The sequence below is a fragment of the Bufo bufo genome, chromosome 8 (genome assembly GCF_905171765.1).
Source record: "Bufo bufo chromosome 8, aBufBuf1.1, whole genome shotgun sequence".
In the NCBI taxonomy this organism is placed as follows: Eukaryota; Metazoa; Chordata; class Amphibia; order Anura; family Bufonidae; genus Bufo; species Bufo bufo.
In genome coordinates, this window is record NC_053396.1 from 125,135,250 (window position 1) to 125,157,880 (window position 22,631).

Here is a 22,631-nt window from a genome sequence, read left to right on the forward strand (position 1 = left end):
TTTCACACTAGCGGCACTAACTTCCAGCCAGCTGTTCCGGTATAGAATGCCGGGAATCAGCCAGACAAAAACTGTTGCACGCCTCGGGATTTGTCATGCCGATTCTCTGCATATTTGCAGGGTTGCGGCTGGATCTCCGCCGGACCCCATTATAGTTAACGGGGCATGACGGCATTCCTGCCTGTGGGATCTATAAACGCTAGTGTCAAACTAGCCTTACCTGTTACCCGACGCTCCGGTCCTGCGAGCTTCCCCTGCTGTCTCCATCTTCCCCTCCCCGCGCTGCTTACATCTGTCTGGCTATGGGCATGGTCATATGCACCGCTCCAGCCAATGAATGGCTTAAGCAGTGGCATGCTGCTTGTGACAACATCACTGCTGCAGCCAGTCATTGGCTGGAGCGGTGCATGTGACCATGCCCATAGCCAGCCAGAAATAAACAGCGGCGAGCTGGAAGATGGAGACAGCGGGGGCAGCGCAGAGGACCGGAGTGGCAGGGACCAGATAAGTATGAATTTTCTCTTGCAGTCACTTGATAAAAAACTAAAAAAAATTTTACCAGAAAACCACCTTAACTCTGCTACAATGGAGTAATAAACTGGTGCCAACTACACTGCTCAAAAAAATAAAGGGAACACTTAAACAACACAATGTAACTCCAAGTCAATCACACTTCTGTGAAATCAAACTGTCCACTTAGGAAGCAACACTGAGTGACAATCAATTTCACATGCTGTTGTGCAAATGGGATAGACAACAGGTGGAAATTATAGGCAATTAGCAAGACACCCCCAATAAAGGAGTGGTTCTGCAGGTGGTGACAACAGACCACTTCTCAGTTCCTATGCTTCCTGGCTGATGTTTTGGTCACTTTTGAATGCTGGCGGTGATTTCACTCTAGTGGTAGCATGAGACGGAGTCTAAAACCCACACAAGTGGCTCAGGTAGTGCAGGTTATCCAGGATGGCACATCAATGCGAGCTGTGGCAAGAAGGTTTGCTGTGTCTGTCAGCGTAGTGTCCAGAGCATGGAGGCGCTACCAAGAGACAGGCCAGTACATCAGGAGACGTGGAGGAGGCCGTAGGAGGGCAACAACCCAGCAGCAGGACCGCTACCTCTGCCTTTGTGCAAGGAGGAACAGGAGGAGCACTGCCAGAGCCCTGCAAAATGACCTCCAGCAGGCCACAAATGTGCATGTGTCTGCTCAAACGGTCAGAAACAGACTCCATGAGGGTGATATGAGGGCCAGACGTCCACAGGTGGGGGTTGTGCTTACAGCCCAACACCGTGCAGGACGTTTGGCATTTGCCAGAGAACACCAAGATTGGCAAATTCGCCACTGGCGCCCTGTGCTCTTCACAGATGAAAGCAGGTTCACACTGAGCACATGTGACAGACGTGACAGAGTCTGGAGATGCCGTGGAGAACGTTCTGCTGCCTGCAACATCCTCCAGCATGACCGGTTTGGCATTGGGTCAGTAATGGTGTGGGGTGGCATTTCTTTGGAAGGCCGCACAGCCCTCCATGTGCTCGCCAGAGGTAGCTTGACTGCCATTAGGTACCGAGATGAGATCCTTAGACCCCTTGTGAGACCATATGCTGGTGCGGTTGGCCCTGGGTTCCTCCTAATGCAAGACAATGCTAGACCTCATGTGGCTGGAGTGTGTCAGCAGTTCCTGCAAGACGAAGGCATTGATGCTATGGACTGGCCCGCCTGTTCCCCAGACCTGAATCCAATTGAGCACATCTGGGACATCATGTCTCGCTCTATCCACCAACGTCACGTTGCACCATAGACTGTCCAGGAGTTGGCAGATGCTTTAGTCCAGGTCTGGGAGGAGATCCCTCAGGAGACCGTCCGCCACCTCATCAGGAGCATGCACAGGCGTTGTAGGGAGGTCATACAGGCACGTGGAGGCCACACACACTACTGAGCCTCATTTTGACTTGTTTTAAGGACATTACATCAAAGTTGGATCAGCCTGTAGTGTGTTTTTCCACTTTAATTTTGAGTGTGACTCCAAATCCAGACCTCCATGGGTTGAAAAATTTGATTTCCATTTTTTTATTTTTGTGTGATTTTGTTGTCAGCACATTCAACTATGTAAAGAACAAAGTATTTCAGAAGAATATTTAATTAATTCAGATCTAGGATGTGTTATTTTTGTGTTCCCTTTATTTTTTTTGAGCAGTGTATTTTATTAGAAACCAATTTTTTCCAAAATATGATGCAAAACAGGGTATATTGATTAATTGATGTTTCTGTAATGACTGCTGAAGTTTATCACAGTCTATAAGTGATAGTACCTATTAACCACTTAACGACCAATGATGTACATGTATGTCGTATGTCATAGGATTTATGGAAGTGTATAGAGCAGGACCAGGAGCTGAGCCTGCTCCATACATGTTGGTAGCTGGTTGTGTTATACAGCTGACACCCACTAGCACCGGTCAGGATCAGAGATAACTTTGATCCCCACCGTTTAGCCCCTTAGATGATACAGTCTACATCAACTCTCTCTGTCCCCTGCTCTCCTCTCAATCATTGCTGCAACAGGGTGCAGAGCTGTTGTCATGGCAGCTGGGGGCTGAGTGAAAGCCCCCAGGTTTGCCATATTAGTACTCCTATTACACCAGGATGAAGCTGAGGTCTGATTAACATTGGGGGTCTGATATGAGGTCTGATTAACATTGGTGGTCTGATTGGGTACCAGATCTGAGGTCTGATGAAAAATATTTTTTTTTCTTATTTTCCTCCTCTAAAACTTAAGTATGTCTTATAGAGCGAAAAATATGGTATTTTTTTCTAAATATTTTTAAAAAATATACCTAAAACCATGCAGTTTTCGTACTGACCACTAGGCATAATATGTTGAGACATCTTGTTTTGTACAGGCAACATTTCAGTAGCCATATCACAGACTGAATTACAATGACAGATATCACATCTGCATCAGTAACGCAGGATCCAATAGGTGATATCACAGCTTATATACTCCCTTCTGACCACTGCACAGGTCACAGAACATGCCTAGAAAACTCTCCCATAGAAGTCAATGTGGTCTATGGCTGATATGGGTGCTCTCAAAGAAAAAGAAGTCTTGACATTTGTAGGCTTAGTGCCCTGCCTGTCTCACCCCTTCTCAGTTACTGTCCCTCAAAGTTCTGTCTAAGGACCCCTGTTCTTCTCAATCTACTAGCCTGGGACAGCTCATAGAGCTATATTAATTACTTTCACTCCAGATTTATCAACTGCGAAAAAAGTTGCAAAAATCTTACTACAGTAGAGGGTTGGCAAAGAAAGTGGAGTAACATCTTAAAGGGGTTGTCCAATAAAAAATATTCTACAGTTCAAACCAGTACCTGGATCTGAATACTTTTGTAATAGCATATAATAAAAAATTTGCATAGCCACTGAGTTATTCAATAAAATGTATCAGTATAGCAGCTCTTTCTTCTTCTTTCTTTGTCCTGCTCCCTGAGATGGCCGCACATGCTCAGTTTCATCTTTCATCTGCCTCCTGAGCTGTGATAGGGAGAGCTGAGACACGCCCCTTAGCTGCAGCAGAGAAGACACTCCCCTTGAGTTGCCCAGATTGATATAAATCTAGCAGAGCAATGAATGGGGAGATCTCTGGATCCATGGGAGGTGCAGGGCTGGTTCTAGCTTTAGAAAAACTGACTTTAAAAGTCCCCCTCATGATAATTCTCCCTCAGTTTTACAGAACCTCCATCATCTCTATACATCTCTCTGTAAGACTGGGCTGACCACGCTTAACCATACATTCACTTCCTTACCTTCTGGAAAACAGGGTTACATTTTGTGTGTCTTTCCTCTGATGCATCTTTCCCCTTTCATTGGCAGTGGTAGCGCTGAAGGAGCAGTGGTGGGCCAGAGACCAAGTCAAGGGCTGTCACCACAAAATGAATCAGATTGTGAAAAGCCAAAGGACAAAACAAGAACGTAGTCAGGAGAAAGCCAGGAGTTGGAAATAAGGTACCAGGCTGACAACCAAAGTACAAGGCAGGAGCATTATATGAGGGCATACACCTACTGTGAATAGGCTCCGAACGGCCCAGACAGACCACCAGTAGAGACGATTTTTGATGCACTGACAAGCACAAGCAGCAACCACAGTTTTGATGTCCACTATCCAGACATCCAGACACAGGTAGCACCTTCATTACACACCCCTGTCTCTGTCTGGTCTGTTTCCAGGTGCTTAGCAGGACGAAATTTGTTGGCATGGCGCCCATTACATGTCCATCCACCCACTGTCGCCTTTGTTTGCAGTGGTGTCGTGAACTGCTACAGGCTGGAACCATATCATATTTTCCACAAATCTAGGTCCCAGATGCGGACCCATACATGTCCTATACTTGTCAGTGAAAATTGGGAAGTGGCCCCATTGAAGTCTATGGGTCTGCAAAAATGCAGAATGCAATCAGTTTTTTTGCAGACACACTGAACTGACCGCAAAAAACGGATCCGCATACGGTTGTCTGAATGAGCCCTAATGCGCATTTAGTCTGTTAACAATTATGTCTGACATGTAAGCTTTAGGAGGTTTAGTAAGACATACTAATATGTAAATGATAACTTCTGCCATTTTTTATTGCAATGTAACTTGTTACCTTTTGTTTTTCTCGATAATCTTCTCCTTCAAAGTTATATAAACTCGTTTCTGTATCCATAGAGAAATTTCTAAGTGAGCTCTCCCCCATATTCTCCATGCGCTCTGCCATTTCAGCGGTCTGAAAAAAAGATATTTCGTAATCTAGAGGGAAAGGCTAAAGGTGGAGCTTTTCTAGAATACTGTAGTGTTCTGGTTCACCTAACCAACACGAAAAAAGGTAAAGCAGCAAACGTCTTAGTGATATATTCTGCTTATCATTCACCTAAAGGAACGTGCGCTTTTCTGTTCACATTTCACAGTCTTCACAGAATGGAGGAAAAATACAGGTAATACATTTGCATAAAAAGGACCTGTCAGCCCTCCTTTATAATTATATTCCCCATAAGATATCAATTCTGGAGCATCTTTTCTCATACCACTGCATTGTGCTGTTCTTCTTTTATTCTTCCTACAAATGTATGAATAAATTACCAACAGAGTGTGTCCCTACACAAACTGGGACTGTCTGTACTGATAGGACAGTGTGTGAGTGTAGGGACAACCTATAATAACCCCTTTCCCCCAATGCCCAGGCACCTCATATAGGTTATACTTACCCCACTCCACGGCCCCTGTTGGCTGCCAATAGCAGGCCGCGACGGTGATGAGCCTCTCTAGCATCGCGGGTGACGCTAGGGAGGCTTGTCCCTGTTGCGGCTTGCTATTGGCTGCCCTTCCCTGTCGCCAGATGTTTTGATCCGCGCGACGTGCAGCGGGGATCAGGAGAGACGTGGGTGCTGTGGAGTGGGGTAAGTATAACCTATATGAGGTGCCCGGGCATTGGGGGCGAAGGTCAGCATAGGAGTTGGATAACCCCTTTAACTTAACCCCCAGTTGTCAAGTTATTCATAAATTTCTACAAGAGATGAAAAGTGTAACTAAATGTTACAAGGAAACATTAACTACAGTAAATCACACATCAGAACTGACAGTTCATCATTATTAAAGGGGTTGTCTGAGTTAAGTTTAAAAAAAAGGCATGGAGACAGAATGATAAACAACTTGTATTCACCATCCTGCTCCAATCCTCGCTGCCACTGAAGCCATGGCAAGAAGTTTTTTGCTGCTGTGAAAGCCCACACTTGAATCACTGGCCTCAGCAGTGTACTGCACAAGACAGCAGACTGGCCAGTAATCAAGCTGCAGTCAGGAAAACCTGATCAAAGTGGCGGTGCTAGAATGGAGGGTGTTCAGGATGGTGAGTATACTTCTTTTATTACTCTAAAAGTGCCCCTTTAATTGCGTTGGTATGTGGTTATGGTCATCAGAGGTGACCTGACCTACAGGAACAGACACAGAAATAGAAATGCTACCTTCTTTTCTCCCCTTTCCAAAATTGTAGTAATATCTTCATCTGTCAGTTCACTGTCCTTTGATGCAAACACATGGGTGGCTCCATGGCGAATCATCTGCAGCATTTCATCTTTTCCCAGCTTGTTTGACTGCTGATCGATTAGTCGTCCTAGAATTAGAGAAGTTACAAATGATTACCTCCACATCCCTATTCATTTTTTCAGAAGACCCCTTTCATATAATAGGCTTTTACCAAACTGTTTTCAATGTGCCTGAATAGTTCAGCATTACCTACTATTCAACAATAGCTTCCTTTCCCACCATAATTCCCCTCAGCCTCTTAGTATACAGTGACTTGCAGATATAATTAAAAGGAGACTGTCAGCAGGGATGGGGTTATTGAGACAGACATTTTTCATAAACCCACAGATAGAAATAATTTACGACAGATGGTGGAGTCACTGCCCTGGAGCCAGCTGTTGAGAGTGAGACGGGTGGTGTCGGGGGATGAGCTGTTTGAGAGGAGAGTGGATGAGATGGGGAAGAAATTCCTGGATAGGGGTCATCCACGCAAGTTAGTGGAGAGGATCTCACAAAGGGTGGGGGCTGTTGACCGGGAGGCCACGTTCCAAGGAAAGAAGAGGGATAGGGACCAGAAACTGATCCCTTTTGTTTCCACGTATGGAGCTAATAGTGGGGACATAGCACGTATCATACGTAAGGAGTGGCATATTCTACAGAAAGGGTTACCTGCGATAACTGAATTTGAGAGTTTCCCCATGATGGCGTATAAAAGAGGTGCCAACCTACGTGATAAGTTGGTAAAAACAGAGGTTGGGGAACCCCGGGGGGATGGACAAAGGTATCTGGCGCCTAGGAAGTTAGGGTGCTATCCTTGCCTTGGCTGTTGCAACTGCGGCAACATGGTGAAGGGAGATACCTTTGCCCATCCCTACAGTGGTAAAACTTATAAAATCAAAGATTTTTTTACATGCCGATCACGTGATATAGTATATATGATCACATGCCCTTGTGGTCTCATCTATATAGGTGAGACCACAATGGAAGCCCGTGAACGGATTAACTCCCACAAGAGTAATATTAGAAGGGCCCAAATTGACAAACCTGTGGCAAAACATTTCTTGGAACATGGACACTCGGTCAACCAGCTTAGGTTCCGAATCATAGATCCAGTTGGCAAAATGAGACGTGGGGGAGATAAGGTACGGATCCTACGCAAAAAGGAGCTGAAGTGGATCTTTGAAATGAGGGTACTCCAGCCCTTTGGGATGAATGTGGATTTCCATGTGGGGAATGTGTAGGTGACCATAGTGACATGTGGAGAAATCTATAATCTGTATAGTGTTTTTAATTGATGATTGGTTTTTTTCACTATTTTCCCAGGCACTTATGTCCACTGGTTTTTATTCCAGCCAACACTGCTTCATGATCCACGCGACTGAGGAATTGGCCCCCCTCGGCTATGATCGCCGGCCCGTTTACATGGGATAGCTGCACAGGCGACATGAACGAGGGTGGGCGGTCCTCTGCGCGTCCCTGGCAACAGGGCGCTGACGGGGTGGAGATTGGGAGGCGCTCCGACGTCACTGTGATCACATGGGCATGTTAGCCCGTGATCATGTGACTCATGACGGACACGTGAGCATATGGCCCCTCCTGCCCGGACATGCGCACTGGATGCTGAGGGACGCGCTGGAAGCGCGCAACATGAAGGTATGTATGTGACCGGATCTTATGTGTTATATGGATCTATGTTCTGATATCACAATGTGCACATATACACACACACCTGAGACATAATGAGTTGCCACTTGAATATGTAATTGGCCACTACCGCGATTGTGGGAGTGGCTGAGGGTTTTTAAACAGGATCTTTTGTATTACACTTGGTGTTTGATAAAGGCTATGTGTTAGCCGAAACATAACAACCTTCTGCACGTTGATTCACTTAAGCGGCTCCCAATAAAGGGATTTTTTTTGTACCAGACATGCTGCCTCCATCATTGTTTATTGGACTGTCCCTGCTGCTGACAGCACTAGTTAGGGGCTGTGGACAGCTATGGATGCAAACTATCACTGTGTCCCAAAGGCTCTTTTGCTGAAGAGCTGTCCGCTCGCTGCATACAGCATTCACCGCCGCTCACCTCTACTCTGTATCGTACGAACAGGAGACTACAGTCAGGTGGAGGGGAGGAGTTGTGAAGCACCTCAAGGGAGTCTGTCAGCTCCAATACACCCCCCATACTAGAGGAGGTGGTGTACAGCAGAAGTGGTGCCGAGTCTGATTGTGTCATTTTTATCTTCGTACTCGCTTGCATTCTGACGCCGTGTTCCCACAAACCAGCAGTAATATGCACTGACAGGACTCCTCTTTGAGTCCTCTCCCTTATGTGTATGAGCACGAGAGTCCTGTCAATGCATTTTACTGCTGGTTTGGTCGAGCACAGTGTCAGAACACAAGTGAGTATGAAGATAAAAATGACATAACTGGACTCGGTGTTATTTATATGAAACACCACTTACTATAGTCTGGGGGGTGTTTTGAAGCTGGCAGATTCCCTTTAAAAGCTATGTACACCTTTGGGGGCAATTTTGTATGATTGCATTTTACTCATTTTGGACTAAAAATACATTATTCAATTGGTCTTTATTAAATATATTGAGCCGTTCTGTCATAAAGGGTTAATGGGGTTATCCAAACCCTATAATAACCCCCCACAATGCCCAGGCCCCTTGTATGGATTATACTGACCTGCACCCCGGCACCCGCATCGCCCTGGATCCCTGCACAGCTGGGGATCAAAACATCAGGCGCTGGAGGGGGAGCAGCCAATAGCAGACTGCGATGGGGACGAGCCTCCAAAGCGTTACTCACGGCCTGCTACTGGCTGCTCCCCCCGTCGCCGGATGTTTTGATCTGTGCGACGGGCAGATCCAGCGGAGACCATGCAGGGGTTCGGAACGATGCAGGTGCAGGGGAGCAGGTAAGTATAATGTATATGAGGGGCCAGAGCATGGGGGGGTCGTCATTATAGGGGTTGGATAACTGTTTTTCTAGCTGTGTGCATCCTACTTTCACTTTGTGCCGGTCATCTAATAACTCTTATCTCTAAACTACTAAGAGGTCATAAACACTTATTGAAGCCACATTCATATTAGTAAGATAAGGACTGAGCTTTAATAAGTGTTTATAACGTCAGAGAGCAGACATAAGGAGACTGTCAGCTTCCCAACTGAGGGAAAAGAGAGAAAATTAAATTCCTGCTAATAAAGCATCTCCGCTTTGTACAGAGAAAAGGACTCCAGACCAATTGGAAAAATAATTTTTACATCATAAGGAGTACAATGCAATAATAAAAAAATTGCACCTAAAGGTGTTTATATCCTTTAAGTGTGAGGAACCTCCTTGGTCACACATTGTTCGGTAGCATTAAAAGGACACTAAACCTACAATCTGAGAGACAAAAAGGGAATCCACATCCTTTAGTTCTTCTTAGGATTTGGTCTAACTGAGGGCTGAGACTTGGTTAATGGAGGCAAGACTAGTTTAGTCTCTAATGCAAATATGGCAGTAAGGAAAGGTTCCTGCAGAAGCAAACTTCCTCCAAGGCAGAGACACGGTAGCCCAAGATACCCTGCCTTGAACATGCATTTTATTTCACATGCTCTAGCCCTGAAGGAGAACAATGAAGGGGAGACAAAATAGCTGTCCTCTGGGATATATATCTAAAACTTAAAGGGGTTGTTCCATTAAAAATATTCTACATTTTACAAAACAAGAACCTGGCTGGGAATACTTTTGTAATTGCATGTAATTAAAGATTTTGTATGGCCAGTGAGCTATTCAATAAAAGGTATCTGTATAGCGCCACCTGCTGTTTATTCTTTTCCTTATGACTGAGGTGGTCGCACCTCAACTGTCACCAGTCGTATTTTATGTTAGACGCTGTGATGGATACAGGAAAGAGTTGCAGCAGAAAGGATATGCTCCCTGAGAAAGGACCCCCCCCCCCCCCTTCCTGAGCTGCCAGCCTGAAATAAATCTAGCAGAACGATTAGAGCAATGAATGGGGAGATCTCTGGATCAATGTGAGGTACAGGGCTGGTAGGTTTGTTAGAAAGAGATTGTCATGTACTAGATTATGTCTTTCAGATTTTACATAAGTAATAGCATAACCTCGTTAAAGGGGTTGCGCAGTGCTAAAATATTCATGACCTATCCTCAGGATAAGTCATCAACGGCAGGGGTCTGTCTCGTGGCACCCCGACGATCACCTGTTTAAGCAGTAACGGCACTCGGACCACCACCGATCTGATATTAATAACGTATCTTGAGGATAGATCATCAATATTGTAGTACTGAACAACCCCTTTAAATGATTTACATTTAGCCTCTGACTTCTAAAAGGGGATATACCATGACAAATAAGGGGAGGACATCACGGTGCTTTTATCATTTAATATTGGTATCCTTGTGTGCACAATGTGCTTTTTTTGCTGACAGAGAATGTGAATACTCAGCTATTTTCGTAAGTCCCATGGCAGTGAATGGAGAAGGCCATACATGAGCACCCTGCTCTCGATTCACAGCAACAAACAACGTGATCCTAATTTTGAGCGGGGAGATGGTCCCAGGGGTTATGTCGAAATGACAAGGGACATTACAAAGCAGAGTTGTACCTTGCTTATATTATTCAGGATTACGTTGGTCTGTACACTTTATACAATTGTCTCCTGTATGTATTGATTTGTACTGTAGCACTTTGCACTTTTCTTATTTGTTGTTGGGATTTATTTTATCCCTTCAATTATAGGAGCATTTTACCTGTATGTATTATGGATAGTGTGAATGTAATGCTGCTAACATATGTATATGTACTTGTATTTTAAACTACTAGTCTAATAAAATTTGTTATCTTTTGTATTATACATTTGCAGTTCTGTTGATTTAGGGGTTAATTATATTATTTCTCGAAAAAAAACACATTTATTTTTCTAAGGAACAAACTCTAGACCTACGGCCTAAGACCTAAGTCAAGAAGAATATTGCTGGGAGATACCTTGTTGTATGACTATGGAATCCAGCCTGAGTTTTAGCTCTGCTCGCTCCACGATCCTCTCTTCTACTGTATTATCAGTAATGAGTCGAAATACTCGGACGGTCTTTGTTTGTCCTATACGATGGGCACGATCCTATTGCAAATAAATAAGTAAAAAACATATAACAATCCCATGCTCTATAAATCACAAATGCACTGGTGTTTGACTGACAGAAAAAAAATGTATAATTTATGGTAAGATTAAAGGAGTTATTTGGGAATTTATACTGATGACCTATTCACTCATCAACATCAGATTTGTGGGGGTCCGACCCCTGCCGATCAGCTGTTAGAAGAGGCTGGGGCTTGGTGAGGGCCATATAACATCAATGGGGCTGAGCTGCGATACCAAGCACAGTTGCTATACAATGTACGGCGCTGTATTTGGAAAGCTGCCAGAAGCCAGAGGCTCCCTGAAACAGCTGTTTGGCGGGGGTGCCGGGACTCGAACCCCAAAAATGTGATAATGACCTACTGCATACTGAGGATAGGTCATCATTATCAATTCCTGGATAAGGAGAATAAGTGTCCTACAACCCAGTGAAGCTTATTCTCCTAATAGGCAGGCCAGCTGTCTAGGTATTGGGTCACTATTAAGTTCTTTGGGCTGCACAGAGAAAACACTCGGGTGGAAAAAGCCCGGGCTTCCCATCTTTGAAAGTAAAGATCCCCTCGTTTGTGTTTCTGGAGAGGAACATAGGAGGAGATCGGAGATGTGGGGAGCATCTAGGTTTTGACCTCGGCGATTATCTGTGAAGAAAAGCCCAGGAGCCGATGAGGAATAACTGAATCCTCTTCCTTTGGATTTTGTTGTTCTGACCTCCTGGCAACACGGATGCTTGTATAATATATGCGCCAGGAAAGCTCCTGTTGTGCAGTCAAACATATCCATGGGCCCCATTCACCCAGTGATCTTTTGCCCTCCGTCGGGCTGGTATGTGTTCATATACCTATTTTCTGCTGTATAGAAGAACCCAGCCTGCTGCACTATTCATACAGGAACACCGGGGAAAACTAGCAATCTTTTTCCCACCATCTGAACCTGTCTGGACAGTAGTGACACACAATTCTGACGTATTTGACTTAAAAGGGTTTTCCGAGATAATAATACTAATGACCTATCATCTATATAGGTCATTAGTCCCTGATCAGTAAGGGTCCAACACCCGGGACCCCCGCCGATCAACTGTTTGAGAAGGCATCGGCGCTCATGCCGAACAACTGTTTGAGAAGGCATCGGCGCTCTTATGAGCGCCGTGGCCCTCTCCGTGTGTGCCCCATTCTCTTGCGTTCAGCTCCATTCACTTCTATTGGGCTGCGCTGCTCCTAGGCCACGTGACCGATGAACATGACATCACATGACCTAGGGCAGTGATGGCAAACCTTTTAGAGACTGAGTGCTAAAACCACAACCCAAAACCCACTTATTTATTGCAAAGTGTCAACACTGAAATTTAACCGATATACCAATATAGTATATCTTCCATGTACTTTATCATTTAGCTATAATAGCCTGCCTACATTTAATGCGATGCCTCTGTTGTTCATAGCATGCCCTGCGCTGATGAATGGCAGAAGAAGTCTAAGGCATATTGGTACACCATAGACTTTTTCCAGGGCGTGGGTGCCCACATAGAGGGCTCTGAGTGCCGCCTCTGGCACCCGTGCCATAGGTTCGCCACCACTGACCTAGGGAAAACATTGAGAAGGCTGCAGCACCCACAGGGGCCCTGGTACCTTCTCAAACAGCTGATCTGCGGGGGTTTAGGGCATCAGACCTCCACCAATCAGATACTGATGACCTATCCAGCGGATAGGTCATTAGTATTAAAATCTTGGAAATACTCTTTAATATCCAGGTTACAATGAATTCCGGCCAATGCATTCTAGGAAAAATGTGAAATACGAAACAAGGGAAGGAATATTAAGAAACATGTAAAATAACTACAACATAATTTTGACTTCTTACCATCGCTTGTAAATCGACTTGAGGGTTCCAGTCTGAGTCATATAAAATCACCACATCAGCAGTTGCCAAATTTATTCCAAGGCCTCCGGCGCGGGTACTCAGCATGAAGATGAATTTGCTGCTGTTAGGTGCATTAAATCTTTGTATGGCTTCCTGGAAATTGAAAAAGTTATAACAGACAGGTTACTTTTCATGCTTCAAACAAATAATCGTCCGCTATGGGTTTATCCACTGACCACAGAAAAATTTAACGCTTACAAACATACATAATCCCATCATACAGGCAGTGCCCTAGCTTGAGCATCATGTAATATTCGCCACTTGGAGATCATTTTGTACCGTCATAGACAGGAGGTAACAGGTTAATCACTCACACACTGCATTCCTTATGGTACCTAGCAAACCTATGACTGGAAAAGCCTAGTTAGCCTCTAAATGACACCATTACGTTTCCAACCATGGGATTTACATGACCCTTATTGTTCTCAGCATCCCACCGCATTACAAATAGCAGGAACAGAACAGTCATTCCACCTCTTAAAAGCAAGCTAAAACCATAAAAATGTTTGAGACAGAGGCAAATGGAGATCTTTATCATCTGGAAAATCTAGACACTGAACAAGCACCAAATGTACTGATATCAATTGGTTACCATGAATACTCTGCTGCGAGTTTCATGGTGTTTTCCAGTGTCATTTTACCCCTTAATAAATTCCACTGTAAAGCCACATCTTGACCATGGGGTTCAGTTTTGGGCTCCAAACTAGGGGAAAATCCACATTTTTCGGAACGTCCGGCATATAATAGAACATTCTTATCCTATTTTTGGGGGGGACAAGGTGACTAAAAAACTGCGAATCACATCTTTTTCTTTTTTGCTAATGCGTTCACCTCATAGGAGATATTTTTTAAGATTTTGGACTTTTACGGACATGGCGATAACCTAATATGTTTGTTTTTTATTGTTTATATATTTTTCTATGTCACATTGGGAAAGGAGGGCGATTTAAACTTTTAATATTTTGTTGTTTTTTAATTAATTTTTTTAAACTTTTTTTTTTTACTAACAATTAGCCCCCTTAGGGGGCTAGAACCTGGGATCTTTTGATCTCTTGTCCTATTCACCCTAATAGAGCTCTATTAGGGTTAATAGGACTTTACACTGTCCATGCTGCCCTGGGCTTTGTGCACACAGCAGCAGGGAGCTTACCATGGCAGCCATGGAAGGCTTCAGTAGCGTTCAGGCTGCCATGGTAACTGATCAGAGCCCCGCGATTGCTGGGGGTGGGGGGCCCGGTAGCAGTTTGCCACTGCGCCACCAATGAAAATAATTAACCCCTAAATGCAAATGTGTGGAGCGCGCTGCTGCGGTGAGCGCGTTCCATACGTGGCACAATGACAGGGAACGTCGATCCTGCTGAATCATGTCATTCAACCTCTCAAGTCCCGGCACCTTAGGGGTTAAATGATGGGGTTTGCCCTTCCCGGTCATTGCGGATGGGTGCCAGCTGTATCATACAGCTGACACCCGCCGCGTATGGAGTGGGCTCACCGCAGCAGCCCGCTCCTTACATTTGGTGGCAGTGGCTGCCGAGTCACAGTGGGGAGGGAGCGACTCCCTCCTCCTCCACTGTGCTGCTGATAAAAACATGGCACACACCATGAGAAAAGATACTAAGCTACGCAATAGCACAAGTGTCGAGAAAAAGCAAATCCCGTTATCGTATCGATCCTGGTAAAAATGTATCGATTGGGTATCGAAAGTTCGATGTAAAAAGAGATATAGGAGCACTGGAGAGGGATCAAAGGTGGCTGACTAAATGATTATATGGGAAGGCTTGAAAATTCTGGCTTTTTCAGCCTGGAAAAACTGAGAGTGGATCTCACTTACATGTACAAATACATGTGCTATCAGTACAAAGAGCTGGGACATGTTCTGTCTGTTACAAAGGACCAGGGGACGTTCATTACGTGTGGAGGAGAGGCAATTCAGACATCAATACAGGAAGGGATTCTTTACAGAGCAGACTATGGACTGCCCTGCCCCAAGACTGAGTAATGGCAGAATCTATGTCAGCATTTAAAAAAGGGCTGGATGGTTATATAATAGCAAATGGCATTGTGGATTATAATAAATCTAATAATTAGAGTTGAATAATTGGTCTGAAAGAGATTCAACTTGGATGGACCTGTGTCCTTTTTAACCCTTGTGACTATGTGCTTGTCATGCTATTCTTTGGCATATGCCCCCTTCACAGAGGCTTATGGGTACTCTACAGTGTACATTTATACTGGATACATTTTTGGTTCAAGACATATGATGTCAACTAACTCACCAAGAATGGTTACCAAGACATTATATGGTTGTCAAGGCACCACTTCTGCCATATCGGCAGGCGTTAGATTTAACCCCGTAACGTAATCACAAACATTATGCTGAAGGAGTATGCGCTCACACGCTGAGCTCATTCCGTAAATGGTGTTTGCTGGCTGTATAAGATTGAACCGTGCACCACCAGCCCATTTACCATGTGCTTTTAATTAGATAGCTTGTACAGCTGTATTCTACCCAGCCCATACTGCAGGCTCACAACCTGGGAGAGGCATGTGTAGGATGCAGCTTGGTACTACTTTGCCCAGATTGTAGGCTGTAAGCCCAGGAGAGGCATGTCAGAGTAGGACCCATCTGATTAGAAGCGACCTTGACGACCGGTAGATGGGCCCGAAATATTTTTGATCAATTATATTCGCAAAAAGCTTCTAGCTGCATTTGCAGTAAGTATGACCCCCAAGCATTTATTCTTTTAGTGTTTGCTTATATCTTTGCGCAATTGACTAGCAGAGTGCTGTTACGTGTAGTTCTACGTATCCAAGTGTGTTTTAGCCAAGGTAGCGTGCACCTGCGTTCTTACATTCACTTATTGTGGAGGTGCTGGTTCGTTTATTTTTTCCCCATTGTCACTGCCACTAGGGGAGTGACTCCCCCTGGTGGTGAGATTGAACCGTGCACCACCAGCCCATTTACCATGTGCTTTTAATTAGATAGCTTGTACAGCTGTATTCTACCCAGCCCATACTGCAGGCTCACAACCTGGGAGAGGCATGTGTAGGATGCAGCTTGGTACTACTTTGCCCAGATTGTAGGCTGTAAGCCCAGGAGAGGCATGTCAGAGTAGGACCCATCTGATTAGAAGCGACCTTGACGACCGGTAGATGGGCCCGAAATATTTTTGATCAATTATATTCGCAAAAAGCTTCTAGCTGCATTTGCAGTAAGTATGACCCCCAAGCATTTATTCTTTTAGTGTTTGCTTATATCTTTGCGCAATTGACTAGCAGAGTGCTGTTACGTGTAGTTCTACGTATCCAAGTGTGTTTTAGCCAAGGTAGCGTGCACCTGCGTTCTTACATTCACTTATTGTGGAGGTGCTGGTTCGTTTATTTTTTCCCCATTGTCACTGCCACTAGGGGAGTGGCTCCCCCTGGTGGTGAGATTGAACCGTGCACCACCAGCCCATTTACCATGTGCTTTTAATTAGATAGCTTGTACAGCTGTATTCTACCCAGCCCATACTGCAGGCTCACAACCTGGGAGAGGCATGTGTAGGATGCAGCTTGGTACTACTTTGCCCAGATTGTAGGCTGTAAGCCCAGGAGAGGCATGTCAGAGTAGGAGAGTTGAATTTCTTTGTTTTGGTTTAGTTTCTCATCTCGTTAGTCTATCTCAGCTGTCATGCAGTTGGACTGATTGCTACCCTTTAAGTTACTCCCCATAATGCAGTAGTGTGCGGCTGATACAACTTCCTGGAGTGTGTGTGCATGCTGTTCCCAAATCCCAGTTCCCAGTCGTCAGTCGTCTGCAAGATAAGTTCTGTTTATGTATTTATGATTTTGTCTTTTCTGGATCCAGGTGACCCTGACTCCCTCCGTGTCAGTGTAGGGAGCCGGTGGTCGTGTCCCTTCACTATTGTAGGGTCTTCAGGTAATAGATAGCCGAGGAACGTGGATATGCGGCCATCCACCTTTGGGGTGTTCGCATAGGCTGAGCAGTGAGGGAGAGCGGCAGGTCTATTGCAGGGGTCTCCCTTTGTTCCTTAGTTGTGGATCCAGAGAGACATTGTTTATATGGTATTGTCTTGTTTCCTGTACACCATCCGTGACACCTACGTTATATAGTTCTTACCGCAATGAAATGCCAACTGGAAAACTGTTCATTGACAGTATGTATACATATGAAGTGAAGATGATTTGGACTATGCCTTATACTAATAATTCACCCCTAATCACTTACTATAGTTGAGAATTACTTGCCATGTGGCTATGGCTGTGGTTGGCCATGTGGTAGGGTATGACCACAGTGCTTTGGTGCCGTCAAGTACCACACGGCAGTACAAGTAACAGCAGACTCTGAATAAACTAATAAGGACCACGTTATTTAGTCCATCTGTATTGTTGATGGCTCTGAAGCACCCACAATACTAAGCGGCCATAAACAAGGCAGGCTATTTAAACAGTGCTGTCCAAATTACCATATTTTTCGCCATATAGGAAGCACTTTCTTTCCCCCAAAAGAGGGGGTGGGAATGCCAGTGCGTCTTAAAGGGTGAATACTAATGAGCACTTCCATTATGGAAGCGCTTATTAGTACAGTAGGACCGGGGAGTGATGAATACATCGCTCCTTGTGCTGGCTCTGTACTCAACACTCTCTGGTCTTCTTTTGCTGGTGCCGCGCTGTGCTATGACCTCCACACAAAGTGAGAACGTATGCGTACTCTGTGACCTCATGCTGTGTGACGTGAGGTCACAGCAGAGCAGGAGGAGCGTTGGAGCTCCCAAGTGGTGGCGGCGTCCAGAGCAGGAGAGGTGAGTTGATTTATTTATTTTTTGTCTGATAAAAATTGGGGGTCTGATCTGAGGTCTGATTAAGGGTCTGATCTGAGGTCTAATTAACATTGGGGGTCTGAACTGAGGTCTGATTGGGGTCTGATCTGAGGTCTAATTACAAACCGGATTCCAAAAAAGTTGGGACACTAAACAAATTGTGAATAAAAACTGAATGCAATGATGTGGAGATGGCAAATGTCAATATTTTATTTGTAATAGAACGTAGATGACAGATCAAACGTTTAATCCGAGTAAATGTATCATTTTAAAGGAAAAATACGTTGATTCCAATTTTCACGGTGTCAACAAATCCCAAAAAAGTTGGGACAAGTAGCAATAAGAGGCTGGAAAAAGTAAATTTGAGCATAACGAAGAGCTGGAAGACCAATTAACACTAATTAGGTCAATTGGCAACATGATTAGGTATAAAAAGAGCCTCTCCGAAGCAAAGATAGGTAGAGGATCACCAATTCCCACAATGTTGCGCAGAAAGATAGTGGAGCAATATCAGAAAGGTGTTACCCAGCGAAAAATTGCAAAGACTTTGCATCTATCATCATCAACTGTGCATAACATCATCCGAAGATTCAGAGAATCTGGAACAATCTCTGTGCGTAAGGGTCAAGGCCGTAAAACCATACTGGATGCCCGTGATCTCCGGGCCCTTAAACGACACTGCACCACAAACAGGAATGCTACTGTAAAGGAAATGACAGAATGGGCTCAGGAATACTTCCAGAAACCATTGTCAGTGAACACAATCCACCGTGCCATCCGCCGTTGCCAGCTGAAACTCTACAGTGCAAAGAAGAAGCCATTTCTAAGCAAGATCCACAAGCTCAGGCATTTTCACTGGGCCAGGGATCATTTAAAATGGAGTGTGGCAAAATGGAAGACTGTTCTGTGGTCAGACGAGTTACGATTCAAAGTTCTTTTTAGAAATCTGGGACGCCATGTCATCCGGACCAAAGAGGACAAGGACAACCCCAAGTTGTTATCAACGCTCAGTTCAGAAGCCTGCATCTCTGATGGTATGGGGTTGCATGAGTGTGTGTGGCATGGGCAGCTTGCATGTCTGGAAAGGCACCATCAATGCAGAAAAATATATTCAGGTTCTAGAACAACATATGCTCCCATCCAGACGTCATCTCTTTCAGGGAAGACCCTGCATTTTTCAACAAGATAATGCCAGACCACATTCTGCATCAATCACAACATCATGGCTGCGTAGGAGAAGGATCCGGGTACTGAAATGGCCAGTCTGCAGTCCAGATCTTTCACCTATAGAGAACATTTGGCGCATCATAAAGAGGAAGGTGCAACAAAGAAGGCCCAAGACGATTGAACAGTTAGAGGCCTGTATTAGACAAGAATGGGAGAGCATTCCGATTTCTAAACTTGAGAAACTGGTCTCCTCGGTCCCCAGACGTCTGTTGAGTGTTGTAAGAAGAAGGGGAGATGCCACACAGTGGTGAAAATGGCCTTGTCCCAACTTTTTGGGGATTTGTTGACACCATGAAATTCTGATTCAACATCTTTTTCCCTTAAAATGGTACATTTTCTCAGTTTAAACTTTTGTTCCGTGATTTATGTTCTATTCTGAATAAAATATTAGAAGTTGGCACCTCCACATCATTGCATTCAGTTTTTAGTCATGATTTGTATAGTGTCCCAACTTTTTTGGAATCCGGTTTGTAACACTGGGGGTCTGATCTGAGGTCTGATTAACATTGGGGGTCTGAATAACATTGGGGGTCTAATTGGGGCTCTGAACTGAGGTATGATTAACATTGGGAGTTTGATTGGAAGTCTGAGCTGGAATCTAATTAGCACTGGGGGTCTGAGCTGATGTCTAATTAACACTGGGGGTCTGAACTGATGTCTAATTAAAATTGGGGGTCTGATAAAAAATATAACACCTAGGTGCATCTTATGGGCAGGTGCTTCCTATAGGGTAAAAAATACAGTAATTTAATTAAAGCCCGCTGTGGTTCGTACAGCCACATGGCACTCGACTGTAGTGCAGCTTCCTGCGTGGTCGTATTCTTAGTCACCTGTAGTTTAATTGGATGCTGTGGATAGGGGATACAGTAAGTGTTTGTAAGGGGACAAACCCTTTAGAGTAAAGGGGGAAAAAAACTCAGTGTATTAATAAAGTTCTACCAATAGTCAGATTTTACTGTATGCAATTTGTCCGTATTGAATGCAAACTTGAGCAAAATATAATTCACTGTATGCATTTATATTTCTTTCTAAGCGCTGTATCTTTGAAGTCTAGCTTTGCTGACAAGCAGGTCCATTAGATATCATGACCTACAATGTCCTCAGCAGGAGGGATCAGGACTGTAAAATCCTTCCAGTACGTCTGCAGATGAAAGCCATCTGACATTACCTCTCTTTCTTCATGCGGTGTCTGTCCATCAAGGCGACAGTACTCATAGCCACGCCACATGCAGTAATCTTCCAGAATGTCGAGCAGTCGGGTCATCTGACTGAATATCAGAACCCGAGAACCTAGAGAAAAAGTACAACCATTGTGCATTGTGTTATCTGCATACTAAAGTACATGCATACATTGAAAGATTTTTTGTTCCTAGAAGCATTCACATATGGATCTGGGTGTTACTGTATGGTTTGTTATTCTCTAGAATATAATGGCAAGCTTAAATGAAACATCAGAGCTGAAAATGTATTCTAATATATTCTAGAATGTATAGAATAAATCAGCTTAAAAATGTAATAAAGACAATGCCGGATTTAGAGCTTTATACAAAGAAGGGCTGGGAAACATTGTGTAAGCAGTAAAGGCAATGGCAGACCAGTGCACAGATTGCTGTATTACAGCGCCATCTAGTGTAAAAATAATAAAAAAACTGCTTAATTTAACATTGCTTTTCCCAGTCTTTTCTTTTACCTGTAAAAAAAAGAATGCAACACCAGATGTTACCTGAAAGTGGATGGTCATTTATGAATTCTGTTTTCACATAATTTTATTCAGCAATGTGATTTTGAGGGTCTGTTGTGTTCGTATCAACAGAATGGCAAGCTCTATGCCTGGCGCTTTAGTGTTTGATTTTGCCATGGAATTCAATATAAAAGGGCATAATAGGAGCATATGCTAGAACAGTTTTCCATACAAAAATCAGCTCTGCTAGTTCTCATTGAAGAGATCCAGTGGTGTATGAAGGATTATTTATAGGCAATGCTCCATGGGAAAAAAGGGATGTAAGATAGCGCTCCTCCAAAAGAAAGAAAAGAACCTCATACCAAACAAAGCAGACTCTTCCAAAAGGAAAAGACAATCTTCTGTAGATGGCTGTTTGGGGGGTCCTTGCCTTTCATCAGATTTCTTCCTTTTAGAGGGTTCCTAATTTAGAGCGTACCTGAGTTTTCAAAGAAAGTTTGCATGATGGCTGTGCTTCTTTGTACAATCATAACTGTGCAGGAACAGGTCTTCTGGGCTTCCCTAAAATCTTTTTAGCTATATTATTCCCTGTTTCAGCTGCTCAGCTAGATGCATTTCTCTCCCAAGCAGGGGGTGTATCCCTTCTGTGAAGTTTTCCAGCACTGTACTGCTGTGACATCCTTTTCCTTACTTCCCAAGTTTTCAGATTTGTAGCTCACAGAACAGATAAGGAGGGAGAAATCCCACTTACAGACACACTGTAGGCTGAAGCTGAGACCCCCACCATTTACTCTCTCCTCACTGCAGGAGATGGAATTGAGACAGGCCCGTAGACTTTCTCTTCCTCCTCTACAGGGAGGAGAATGAGTGCAATATGTGAATGCTTCTCTTTCTTCATTTAAGGGATCGGTGGGGGTCTCAGCACTCAGACCGCCACCAATCAAAACCTTTGATATGTCTCTATGAAATATCAAAAGTTTTATAAAAACTCAGTGACCCTTGAAGCATTCACAAAACAGTAAATTAAAAGAGGTTTTTCAACACCAATATGCATTTACCTAACAGTTTGAGCCCATCACATTTTATGCCCATTTTTGTCCAAAAGCTCCACAGATACCCTTTTTACAATTTTGAGCCCATTTCACACAGATCGTGCGGCCATTTGCTTATATCAGCATTTCCGCTCTGTGGCAGTTTCTAGTTCAATGACTACATTCCCCAGTGTTCCGAGTGCTGGCATCAGAGTCATCTCGATAAACCCGCTATACACCTCCCTATCAGCTTGTACGCCTGCCTACTCCACCTCCAGGCACCATTTTCTTATACTCCTTCTACAATAACTTGCACACTTCTGCTTGGACTGTGTTGGTGCATGCGTAATATACACTGACTGGGCTGAAATCCAAGTGGCATCAAATTCCAGCAGCCCAACTAGGGTTTATCCATTAACCACTTTTTTCTGGCATGCCCCATGCTGGAATTTGATGACACATCAAATTTAACTATGTGATATGTGGTTCTCCACTTGTTTCGATACCAAAACTTTTATTAATTTCGATACCATAAAAAGGAGATTTTTGTATAACTTACCAGTAAAATCTCTTTCTCGCTCTTCATTGGTGGACACAGAAACCGTGGGTATAGCTATGTCCTCTAGGAGGCGTTGACACTAGTAAAAGCTGTTAGCTCCTCCCCTGGCAGCTATACCCCCTCCAGCCTGGAGAGAGAGCTTCAGTTTGTGTACACGCAGTAGGAGAAGCAAGCCAACCAAGAAAAAAC

At 44.1% G+C, this 22,631-nt stretch overlaps 1 protein-coding gene across 1 annotated transcript in view; it reads right to left on the minus strand.

Moving 5' to 3' along the window:
• The window catches only part of SMARCA1 (SWI/SNF related, matrix associated, actin dependent regulator of chromatin, subfamily a, member 1), a 213,767-nt gene that overhangs the window by 85,409 nt on the left and 105,727 nt on the right, over positions 1–22,631 (minus strand). The window contains exons 12-16 of the mRNA XM_040442707.1: positions 20,340–20,461; positions 13,062–13,214; positions 11,054–11,186; positions 5,993–6,141; positions 4,639–4,758 (exon numbers count right to left, since the gene is read on the minus strand). Of these exons, the coding sequence (XP_040298641.1) occupies positions 4,639–4,758; positions 5,993–6,141; positions 11,054–11,186; positions 13,062–13,214; positions 20,340–20,461 (677 nt within the window). The remainder of the gene's footprint in view (positions 1–4,638; positions 4,759–5,992; positions 6,142–11,053; positions 11,187–13,061; positions 13,215–20,339; positions 20,462–22,631) is intronic.